General features: G+C 33.3%; 1 protein-coding gene across 1 annotated transcript in view; it reads right to left on the bottom strand.

The window, feature by feature from the left end:
• The window catches only part of VPS13A (vacuolar protein sorting 13 homolog A), a 337,780-nt gene that overhangs the window by 251,169 nt on the left and 73,809 nt on the right, over positions 1 to 12,802 (bottom strand). The window contains exons 13-20 of the mRNA XM_044678014.1: positions 12,174 to 12,345; positions 9,053 to 9,115; positions 8,414 to 8,534; positions 6,576 to 6,670; positions 5,306 to 5,448; positions 3,493 to 3,682; positions 3,269 to 3,383; positions 229 to 365 (exon numbers count right to left, since the gene is read on the bottom strand). Of these exons, the coding sequence (XP_044533949.1) occupies positions 229 to 365; positions 3,269 to 3,383; positions 3,493 to 3,682; positions 5,306 to 5,448; positions 6,576 to 6,670; positions 8,414 to 8,534; positions 9,053 to 9,115; positions 12,174 to 12,345 (1,036 nt within the window). The remainder of the gene's footprint in view (positions 1 to 228; positions 366 to 3,268; positions 3,384 to 3,492; positions 3,683 to 5,305; positions 5,449 to 6,575; positions 6,671 to 8,413; positions 8,535 to 9,052; positions 9,116 to 12,173; positions 12,346 to 12,802) is intronic.

Here is a 12,802-nt window from a genome sequence, read left to right as displayed (position 1 = left end):
CTGAACCAACCTCACTATATGAAAATAAAAAACCTCATTCTCAATCACCAAAGAAAAAGTACACCTTGTTAATTTTGATAACTAGTTGTAATATTTTTTAAAATTACAAATACCACAGCATATCATCCATGTAACAAGCTAGGCTTCATTTCAACAACAAAGAGGCAACAAACATATTCAGAAGTACAAAAATCTATTTAGTAAACTTTATATATTACAAATATGTACCTTTAGATGGCCAAGATCCAAGAGAAGTAAATTTGATGTGGCAGTATAAAATCCATCTTGTGGGATAATAACGTATGATGCCTTCAAATCAATTTTGAGATCAAGAATTTTTTGTGTTTCAATAATATATAATAAACCTTTAAAATAAAATTTAAACTTCATAATTAATAATTTTTAAAGTACAACTAGAAGATAGTTAACATTTGCCTAATGGACGTGCAAATTAAATATTAAGTAATTCTTAAGAGTTGTTTAAAAATTTTAATATATTAATTTTACAAAGACAATCTACAAACATAATTATGATGATCATAAAGTTGGGAAAATATAAAACTGGCTAAATTATTATATTAAAGGTAAATTGTAGAACTGAACAAAAATAAATATTAATGAATTAGTGTTAATATGGAAGATTCTAAGGGAATAAAACAGATCACTGTCCTCCATTACTCAAGAAAGGTGACACTTTTGTTCTTTAATTAGCCACTCTATTGAACTCATCATACATATATAATTCAAACTAGTTTGAGTATAATTTGGGGGGTACATATATAGTATATTCCCCTTATTACATTATAGCATCCAAAGTGTTATGGTGGGCGAAAATGACTGTGGTGGGTGAAAAAGCATACAAGAAGTGGCATTAAAAAAAATACCACCTAGGAAATATAAGATTGGAAAAAGGTGAACTTAGGAAGGATGTATCACATAAAATAAGTGGAGAGGGAGAAAAAAGGAAAACAAGACTAGGTGCAAAAAAAAAAGTTGAAAAACAAGCTTAATATCCCCAAATGAGTAACTGAATAGTTAAAAGCATAAATTTAGTTTTGGTCTTTCCAAGTAAGAAAAGATATATTTATTACCATTTTTGAGGGGAAGAGGAACCTGTGATTTTTACTGATATAGGGAACTCCCAGTCATGGGAAATTCTTCCAAAGAGTGCTAAAAGACTGCCTGCCCTTTGATCCAGCTATAGCATTGCTAAGTTTGTACCCCAAAAGGATAATAAAGGAAAAGACTTGTACAAAAATATTTATAGCTGTGCTCTTTGAGGTGGCAAAAAAATTGGAAAATGAGGGGATACCCTTCAATTGGGGAATGGCTGAACAAATTGTGGTATATGTTGGTGATGGAATACTATTGTGCTGAAAGGAATAATGAACTGGAGGAATTCCATGTAAACTGGAAAGACCTCCAGGAATTGATTCAGAGTGAAGGGAGCAGAGCCAGAAGAACACTGTACACAGAGACCGATACGCTGTGGTAAAATCAAATGTAATGGACTTCTATACTGGCAGCAATGCAATGACCCAGGACAATTCTGAAGGACTTATGGAAAAGAACGCTACCCACATTCAGAGGAAGAACTGCAGGAGTGGAAACACAGAAGAAAAATACGTACAACTCAGATTAGTCTCTGGTTATAGAGCAGGATCTCTATACAGGCTTGGGGAAGGATTCAGTCCACCTGTGAGTACTGTCTCCCCAGCCTTTTAGAGACAATGTCGGATACTTAGTTTAGCAAGGTAATCAGATAGTTTAGGTTTCTAGGGAGCTATTAAGGAGGGCTTGAGAAGACCAGAAGAGCATCCCCATTAGGGGAGCATAGAAAAGCGAGTGGATATTGAGCTTTCTAGAGACAGGGACCTTATCAAGTTTATCAGTTTCCATAACCTTCATTAGCTAAATAAACTTGCTTTTCCTATATTTTCAAGGAGTTTTGTGCTTTACTGGCTGTGGGAAGGACCCTGGGTGAGTTTCTTCATCACCAATCCATCTATGTCCTTCCCAATCAATATATCTTCTTTGGGAGATAGATTTCTTTTTCACTCCCTTAATTTGTCTATGCCATAGACATGGCAGGGGTCAGCAAACTTTTTGGCCGTGAAAGCCATAAACGCCACATTTTTTAAAATATAATTTCGTGAGAGCTATACAGTGCTCACAGTGTGCACTCCTGTAACAATGTGCGCTCCCATAACAGTGCGTGCTCCTGTAACAGCGCCTGAAAAAAAATTGACTTTATGGCTCCTGCAGAAAGAGCCATATATTGCCGACCCTTGTCCTTTGGTATCATCCTTTGTGTTTAAGCCATATATCCGTATTGACCTTATATTGGTATAAAGTGTGAGATGTTGGTTTATCTTCAGTCTCTTCCATACCATTTTCCAGTTTTCTCAAACAATGAGTTATTTTCCTAGAGCTTGGATCTTTTAATTTATCAAACACTAAATCACTACGGTCACTTATTAATATTCCTAAACTATTCCATTGATTCATCACTGTTTTTTGGCCAGTATCAGATTGTTTTGATACTTACTGCTCTATAATACAGTTTGAAACCTGGAACTACTTAAGACACTTTCTTTAACATTTTTTTCATTCAATCTTTTGGTATTCTTGATTTTTGTTCTTCCAGATGAATTCTGTCTTTTTTTTCTAGTTCTATAACATAATTTTTGATTGGTATGGCACTGAATAAGTAGATTAATATAAGCAAAATTGTCATTTTTATTTTATTTGCTCAGTCTACCCATGAGCAATTAATATGTTTCTCATTGTTTACATGTGTCTTTATTTGTGTGAAAACTGTTTTGTAATTGAGTTAATAAAGTTTCTGGGTTTGTCTTAGCAAATAGACTCCCAAGTATTTTATATTATCTACCATTAATTTAAATGAAAGTTCTTTTTCTATTTCTTGGTGCTGGATTTTGTTGGTAATATAAAGAAATGTTGATGATTTATGTGGTTTATTTTATAACCTACATCTCTGCAAAAGTTGTTAGTTATTTTAAATAGTTTTTTAGTTGATTCTTTAGGTATCTCTAAGTATATCATCATATCATTTGTGAAGAATGATAGCTTTGTTTCTTCTGCCTATTCTAATTCTTTCAATTTCTTTTTCTTCTCTTATTGCTATAGCAAGCTTTAGAAAAATAAAAATTTAAGATTATAATCTTTAAAATAATAAACTAAGAATTTTTTTATTGTTAAAGTGACTTTGTCATTTGATTTATCAGCAGTGAATATTGGAATTTACCTGTTGCTGTCTTCTCACGGAATTCTTCCAGTTTCATCAAAGTTGCTGTAGTTAGCTTTGCCAGACGAACTTCTTTTGGAGGTTGAAAAAATTGCACTATATCATTCACGGTTTTCTGTTTAAATACAATTATCACTAACATGAGACACAAGCTTATTTGTACATCAAATGGACATCATGGACATCAAATAAAAACCTATAATTATTGAAGGTTTTGTACTTACTGCATCATATATTATTTCCAAAGGCTCAGCTTCTATGATACATCTCTGAGCAACAGTTCCATCTAATGGATTGGTCTCAAACAAAATTTTGAAAAGTAAAGAAGAATCATCCAATGGAGAAAGGAGACAAGGTTTTAAGTAAAGAAATGATGAACCAGTAACACGAAATGTGTCTATTTTGCTTTCAAATCTATATGAAAAAAGACAGGACAAAAACTAATATTCAAAATAAGCATTTTCTACAGTAAACACAGGAATTTTAATTAATATTTTCTAATTCCCATTCAATACATCCAAAGAAACCCATTTTCTGTCTGAAGAGGTAGAGAAGGATGTGTTAGTATCCTTTGTTGGGACTTTATTCACGTCATAACCACTAAAAGTGAGTGTTCCTCAATGTTCTTCTCTTTTTCCCTCTTTATTATAATCTCATTTGGTGATCTAATGAGCTTCTTTGTGTTCAATTATCATCTAAATGCAGATGATTTCTCTATCTGTATATGTAGTTCTGATCTATCTTCTGACTTACACTCCCACATCACCAAATGCCTTTTGAATAGCTTGAACTGGATGTCCCACAGGCATCTCAAACTGAAACATGATCAAAAGAGAAACCATAATCTTTATCTCCAAAATCCTTCCCCCTTCTCAACTTCCCAATAATACTGAGAGTACCACTATCCTCCCAGTCATCTAAGTTTGCAAACATGATGTCATACACCTGACATATCCAATTAGTTGATAAAACCTCATGGCTCTTCGTCTTCACAATTTTTCTCATATATGTCCCTCCTCTTCTCTTCACTCACAGTCACCACCTCTCATAGAGACCTTCATTACCTCTTGCCTAGGTTACCATAATAATTTTTAATCAATCTCCTTGTCTCAAATCTCACCACCCTCCCCTTCAGATGCCACAATGATTTTCCTAAATCATGACCTGAAAATGACACCCCATTACTTAAATTCCAGTGACTTCCTAATACCTTATAGAATCAAATATAAAGTCTTTTTGGCATTTAAAGCTCTTTAAAATCTGGCCCATCCTGTTATTTCCATTCTTCCTCCACTTGAATTCCTTCCACAAAATCCAAGATCTGTTTGTTCTGGCCTATTTGATATTTGTTTATTCCTTGTACCACTCCTCTCCCAATCGCTCTGCACTAGTTGTCCTCCATATCTATCTGTATTGCTCAAACCTCTTACTTTACCTAGCTTCCTTCAGATATTCTTTTGCATGATGCCTTTCCTGGTTCAATTAACTATTGGTACTACTTTCCTAATCCTCCATACTACTTAAATTACCTTTTATCTACTCTTTCTATGTCATACATTTTAGTTATTCACATGTTATTTCACACATTAGAATGTCATTTCCCTGATGGGGGACTATTTTTGCCTTTCTCTATATCCTCAGCCTTTAGCATAATGCCTGTCACATACTAAGTGATTAATAAATGCATGTTGATTGAACATTAACTTCAAACCTTTCTTAGTGGTGACTTATTGGTAAAGAAAAGCTAGCATTCATGAAATTGAGTTTGACTTGAAAAGGAAGCATTATCAAATTCCACAACAAGATTGAAACACAATAAAACAACCACAAATTGTTTCTCACGCCCAACACCAATTCTAAGTATATTTTTAAATTAAATGAAAATCATAATAACTATATTCCAAATGAAACTTTAAAAATACCATTTAACAGTAACATGCTTATAGAAATAATAGAGGATACAATTCTGACATCTAATTCTTACACTGTGATTTTTTTATTAGGAAAGGATTCAAATTAAGACAGATAGGCACTTACTTTATTGCTTGTGCTCCTGGTCGTTGTATGATCAATGTGCTGAAATCACCAAATAAAATATGTACCAACTCAGATTTTTTCTTGCTTTCCCTTAAGGAAATAGACATACTTCCCAATTGCAGAGACAATTTTTTGGCTTCATACTAGGAAATATGTAAAAGCATAAAATGAAAATTAAAGCATAACTATTATTATTTCCACAGCCTTTATTTCAAATGATCCAAAGCACTTCAAATACAATATATAGTAATTTTATATGTTACTATATGATATAAAGATATAGGTGGAAATTCATAATCTATTTTGCAAGGAAAAATATATTCACAAACAAACCAGTAGTGAGTGGTTATAGAAATAAAATATCATACAACAGAATGGCTATCCTTCAAAAACAAACATTCAATTTGTTGTTCAATTGATTTTCAATCATTTCCGACTCTTCGAAACCCCATTTAGGGGTTTTCTTGGCAAAGATACAGGAGTGATTTTCCATTTCCTTCCTCAGCTCATTTTACAGATGAGGAAAGAGAGAAACAGGAAAGGTTAATTGATTTGAGCAGGGTCACACAGCTAGTAAATGTCTGAAGCCTAATTTGAACTCATGAACACAAGTCTTCCTATCTATAGACCTGGCAATCCATACACTGTTCTACTTGCGTGCTGAGCATTTAATAGTACCAGGTGAAAAACCCTGCAAATATGGTTTGTACCAACCAGGTTGTTTTCCCTTTTTCTCATAGGAACTGATGCATGAATTTGTGCGAGGAGGTAGGTACATAGAGTTAGAGCCAAAATGCTATAGCTCAGCTCTTCTTGAACTACCAAGAAAGGATAAATGAATTCATATTGAGCCACAGCAGGAGTGGGAACCTCTGACTAGCAAAAATAAAGAAGAACTTCACAAAGGATTAAAAGAACACTGATGACAGTCCTATCTGCAACCTTAGGGAACCTGTTCAATTTGAAATCTTCTTTATATGTAAAAAATGGGCTGTGACTTAATGACTTCTAAAATCCAATCAATTTTAAGTGTCATAATTTAGAATTGAATTTTTTTCATCACCACTTTTGATATGGCAACAAAAATTAAATACTTTTAAGAGAATCAAAGCATTCATTGAAGATAAATGAAATAAACTATTTTATATACACGTGCTATTTTATCCTATATACTTTTCCAAATATAAAAAATAGATTCCATAAAGCAATAAAACAGAAAAAGAAATGGATGATTAAATATATAGCAAATTTTCAAGTAATGATATCATACTGTTTTGGGCAATGTAGGATCAACGGCAGTTTCACTATAACCAATTGCTTCATAGAGTTTAACCTTCTCTTCATATGTCATATATTCTTCAAGACCTTATAAAATAGAAATTAAAAACATCAAATAATATTAACTATAGTTTAAGGTTTTTTAATATGTTTTCAACATGCAATAAATCCGTTGTTTTTGATGGTGCTTGCAAAGAATTTTAAAAGAGTATGCAATGGCAGACACTAAAAAATATCTAAAATTAGGAAATACTAGCTTTAAAAATGTTTATTTTAAAGGACAGTAAAAGGAATTACTAGCTAATTATGAATTGTTTTGTGAAAAATCTCACTGAGATTTTATTTTCTGAATTAAAATTAATTTTAATTAGGAATACGTTAGGAACAAAACACCAACAAAATGAAGTTGACTATATCTGAACTTTTAAAAAATTCATAAATTATATAAAGAATTCATGTGGGCAAATATGTTCAACTCTTGTATCCTTCCTTAAACAACAACATGGAAATATGTTTTAAAGCTGCCACCAAATTGTTAAGAATAGATGATAATTGTCATATTGTCATTCCTTAAGTAACAAGTGTATTTTTGTCTTTGTACTCCCAAACACTAAACATTACAACAGCTGCAACTAGCATAAGCCTGGTGAAGAATTTACAATCATTTTATCCTCCAAATGACCAGGAGAGGTAGATAATATTATTATTATCTCTCTTTTGCAGCAAAGGTTTTTTTGGGTCACATAGGGAGTGTCTGAGGCCACATTTAACCTTAACTCTTTCTACTCCCATTTGATATATCACCAAGCTTTCTTACCTTTCACATTCTTCCTTTCTCTCTGACTTCCACATCTGGCTCAGAGAACTATATTTTAATTAACAAATCAACAGGGCCATTTGCTCTGGAAGGAGCATGACAATATTCTTCTGTTCTGATCACTTTTCTTTTTAATAAACTTCCTGAGACTATAACTCCCTTCCCTGATCACCATACTCACCATGGGAGTATTCTTTCCTATTAAAATAAAAGCTCCTTGAGAGCAGGGACTGTCTCAATTTTTTTATTTGCACACTCTACAATTAGTACAACCTTTGGGATATAGTAACCATTTATCTTCCATTCACTTTATTACAAAATTATTTTATCAAAATCATTAATAAAAGTATGAAAGTACAGGTCCAAGAACATATCTCTGGGAAACTTATTGTTGAGAAATTTATTGAGAAAACTTCATTATCCTACAAGGTCCCCTTAGGTACTCTATCTACCTCGTCACCACTTTCTGTCCCTCCAATTGGAGGACAGAGCATGAACTCCAAAACCTCCATTTAAGGATAGAACTTAGTTCAGAACACCTCTTAATTTCTCACCTGGCTACTTCGCTTTGAGATTTCTGTGGTTTTTCCACTAAATATTTTCCCCAACCAGCCCTTTGCCACATCCTTTTGCCTTTTGTGGGTAGTCTTCCCCTTTTACATTGCAAATTTCTGAAAGGTAGGAGTTATTTTTCCTTTTTTTCTTATTTATATCCCCAGGTATAACAGGGTGGCAAGCGACAGTAGGCTCAATAAATATTTATTGACTAACAAAACTTCACTAGGAACTTCTTTCCAAGATGACAACAAACCAGAACTATATATCAAGACATTCAATCAATTCTAAATCCATCAAAATTAATGAATTTATGTTTTCATGGCAATCTGACTAGAAATGTAATTATAGAAATGTTACAGGAATTAACTTAGGTTTAAAAGCAAATTTTTCTTCAAAACTTTAACTTCACTTAATGTGAAGATTACTGATCCTATGAATTAATTAAATGGACATACTTGCAGGTTTAGTATCTGCTTGCTCATTAGTGTTCGATTCTGACCAATTCCACAACCAACCAAACCAGCCTTTATTATCCTCTGAAGATTCTCCATAAATTTTGAGTCCAGCTTTCTTTACCTATGACACAGTAAATGAACATTATATAAAATGAATACCATACTGGATTATATAAAAATGAATTTGTAAAATAAACTAGATGAATTGGATTCTAGAAGTTAAAAAATAAATGTATGTTCTTTTCCTAAAACTATACAGCTAAGCAAATAAATGTCCTATGCACATATATTTACAACAGAGCATATACAAATGCAGATTTATCCAAATTATGGATTCAAGAGTCAAGTCCCTCTCTACGTTTACTAAGAGCTGTGGCTGACAAAAGCTTTCCTCTTATGAAAAATAAATCAATAAAAACCAGCATCCTCCTATAATAACATATGTTCCTTCAAAAAATTCAAGAATTTAAAGGACTATTATTTTTGGACATTGACCAACTTAAGATTCAAAAGGGTGAGGCAGAGCCTCTCAGGCCAAGGTATTTTGGGCATATAAACTAGAATCCATATGACTTTATCCTCTAATTTCAAAGACCTTGCTCTTATTTTCAAATACCTGAAAAACATATATAAATTTACCTCAACTTCTGCTTGTTGTCTTGCCAAAATAATGTTAAACACATCCAATACTTTTTCCAAATCCTGAAGGTAAAAAGAAAAACAATATGTTAACATCACTCATATAATTTAACATCTTCAATTAAATTACTATAATGAAACATGCATGAAAAGCAAAGCACACACACAAAAAGTAACAAATCATCCCCTCCCATCTTAAATAACTGATGAGTACAATCACAGCAGTTCCAATTTAGCAAAAGGAAGCAGGATAACTGATGCTCTGATTTTTTAAAAAATCATGCATGTGATGAAGCAGTCACATTTAACAGATTTCTAAAAAATGATACAGCCACAAACCAAAGGACAGTCTTCAAAAAGAAGAAACCAAGACAGGAGCATTCTATGAGTTTTAGGTATGTTTACAAATAAAATTTTTTTAGAAAAAGCTCACAAAAAATAGCAACATATGCCCATGAAGTTGTAAGCATTAAAAATATTCCATCTTTAAGTCATTGTAGTCTCTAATATATTCTTTTTAAATTTCTTGCTTTTATAAATTTATGAAGTTATGAAAATAAATGTAATAACAATCTCATCCTGCAATGAATATTTTCCTAGTTATTTTCCTGCATTTCTGAGCCATTCATTTGCTCTGCAGCTAACAATCCCTTTGCTGCTAGCCAAAATCCAGCTTGGGTAATCAAAACTTTGGGATTCCAATCAATATCAAAGGACTTTCAAAGAATCTCTTTCTCAAGCTGGATACCAATCAAAATCAACCAAATCACTTCTACCATAAAGCACCCACAGATAGCTCAGAATACATGTGGGTTCCCAGAACTGATATTGTTCAAATTCTAGGTATTTCTCCTAATCAGTAACAAGCTGAAGAAAGTTGTGTGTGTAAGAAGCATGGCATGGAGTAAGCAAAAACATAAATATGAAACTGATTATTTCATTTTCCAAAACTTAGCAACTGACAAACATTCCCTACTCTATCAACTGCAGCAATTTTAACCTTAAAATGTATCAGACAAAGCAGATATTGCCACAAGGAACACAATAGGTTAATTTTTTTAATATACATATATTTTTGAAATATAATATAGTATAGCATTTACAATGTTGGGAATGTTAAAGCTCCCAAATTTAACCCGCCCCATAAACCACCTCTTGCTAATGCTTTCTGAGTCATGTCATGTTCTCCAGGCCCAGACCTAGTAGCCATCACACAGTCAAGATGTGCTCTGAGTCTGGCAAAACAAGAGGGCCTATACTCAGGGTAAAAACTCTGCTGCTGTCACTGTTACTCTCAAAGCCACTGAACCAGCTCAAACCAACCAGCTTGAATAGTCCATGAGATTGAGTAAACTTGCATTAGCAGAACCATATCCAGGTCATGAAGATGACTCTTTATTGCTGAGCAAAATCTCTGTCTTGTCATTAAGCAAACATTATCATTGTTATAGCTACACCCTACCTTCTAGTTCTTTGTCCCATCACAAACATATATAACAGCATTGGTGAAGGTTTTCAAGTCTGGGTGCCCAAACTTCAACTTCAAGCTGCCTGTGAGTCCCAGGCATTACCCCAGAGAGCAAAGCAAGGAAGTGCTTGCTTTGGGAGGCTGGACAGAGGGGTGGGGCATGCAAAAAAATGTCCTCGGGGCTGGGAAGAGGGGGAACAGAGCAGCTCCCCAGTGCAGGCTCTACATGGGTGCCATGCCTTCACCAACACTGATATATAACAAGGCTTCACCTCATTGCCTTAGGTTTGGTTCTAGGCCAACCCTCAATAAGACTTATCTAGTTTTGCCTCCTCCAATGGAATAAAGTTTTTTGCTTCTAACCTTTTGTGAGCAATCCATTATGTGAGCAATCCATTACTTCATTTTCTAGAACTAAACAATGTAAATTCTACTCAATTACCTGAAAAATATCTTAATTTAAATATAAATATACATTAAATGAAACTAATTCTGAATTTCAGTAATACTGAGGACCTTGTGCTTACTTTCAAAAGAATAACTAAAGACATAATAAGATGATAAACTGATTTATTGCCAGGAGCATTAAAAATTATTTTTATTTTTATTTTTTCAATCAATTAATCGACATGTACTCATTGAATGGCATGCCTATTTTGCATCCAACACTATGGATTTTGGTTTAGGGGAAACTAAAGAAATGAAAGGCATCATCATGGAGTGGAAAGGACATTAGATAAAATCTGAAGACATTGTAACACTACTAAAAATGAACTGTGTGAACTTTGGCCCAACTGTCCTGTCAGGCTCACCTTTCCCTTGTCTGAGCCATTGTTTCCTTTTGTGGAGAACAAGAGAAAGAGAATACTTCATCACTAAGCTCCCTCCTAAGTCAAATAGTCTATAAGCTATACTCTTAGTAAACTAAAAATGTACTTGTTGAAAGAAAAATGTACAATACAAGTATAAAATAAGGAGGAACTAATATGCCAAAAAGAATTCAGAGAAAGAAGAAATCAGTATAAGCTAGAGTACTTAAAATTTCATATAGGAGATGAAATTTGATCTTGGCCTTAGTAGATAAAAAGAATTTTGAGGATTACATAAAACCAAGATTCTAGGCTCTGTAAGAAGAGCATCTAAATAAATATTTTTATGCCAACATTAATATGGTATGTGTGAGAAGCTAAGGAAGTTCTCATGACTACCGTATAGGATATATGATAACAAGTTGTGTAAAAAAGGCTACAGTGTAGATTATGTTAAGTCCTAAAAAAATTGAAAGTCTAAAAATATAGCGTTGTAGGCATTTGCAGATTCCCGATCAGGGAAATGACATCATAAAAACTTGAATAAAAGTTTAAGATAACTGTGATCCGGGGAAGACCATATCAACTCCAAAAAGCTTCCAGATTGAAGTAAATTCTAAAGGCTCAGATTAGTGAGTGTTTTCAATGGTAAATAAATGATAGTTGAGAGGATGAAAAACACAACTTTGAGGCAGACATTAGTAGACAGTATAAATAAAGAAGAGTGTCAGTAAAAGGAAGTAGTAAGAGTGGATTAAAGAAAATGCAAGTCACAGAAACTAAAAAAATTTCAAGTAGTATAGTGTAGTCAATATATCATCAATGTTTAAAAAAAAATGCTAACCTGCAAAGGTTTTAGGATTTCATCAGTTGGCTTCGTACTTTTTATCTTTCTCTTATAAAGCTCCTTATACTGCTTTACATTTTGCCTGTGTTGGCAAATGTACTTCCATGACCACACGTGCAGCCTGGGCTGGATATCTACTTTAAGAACACCGGTTATTGCATATTTCCACCTAATGAAAAAATATATATACAAAACAGTTCTAAGAGATAAATTTATAATTGTATATATTCAATTACCATATCCTAAAAGTACATATTAATGAAGTAGTAATTAATTAACTGGAAAAATTATCCAGGTAATTTTTTTCTCTTCTTCCCTTCTGCTACTCTTCTGTCATTTACAGATTATTAATACCTTGACCACTAAGAAGGAAAGAATAAGAAGAGAAACTGAACTAAGTTAATCTTACTAAATGTATAAGGAATCAAATGGAGAGGCAACATGCATGAAGAGAGCCAGCCTTGGAGGAAAGAACATGTGGTTTGGGGTGTCCTGCCTGTGATACATACTGGCTATCTGTTCCTAGTCAAGTCACTAAACCTCTAAGACATTTAGGTAGTACAGTACATAGAGTGATGGACCTAGAGTGAAGGGTTTCAGTTATAACAAATCATGAAGATATTAAA

This window comes from Gracilinanus agilis, chromosome 1, assembly GCF_016433145.1.
Source record: "Gracilinanus agilis isolate LMUSP501 chromosome 1, AgileGrace, whole genome shotgun sequence".
Classification (NCBI taxonomy): domain Eukaryota; kingdom Metazoa; phylum Chordata; class Mammalia; order Didelphimorphia; family Didelphidae; genus Gracilinanus; species Gracilinanus agilis.
The sequence above is the reverse complement of the archived record's forward strand: the minus strand, read 5'-3'. Positions and strand labels throughout refer to the sequence as shown.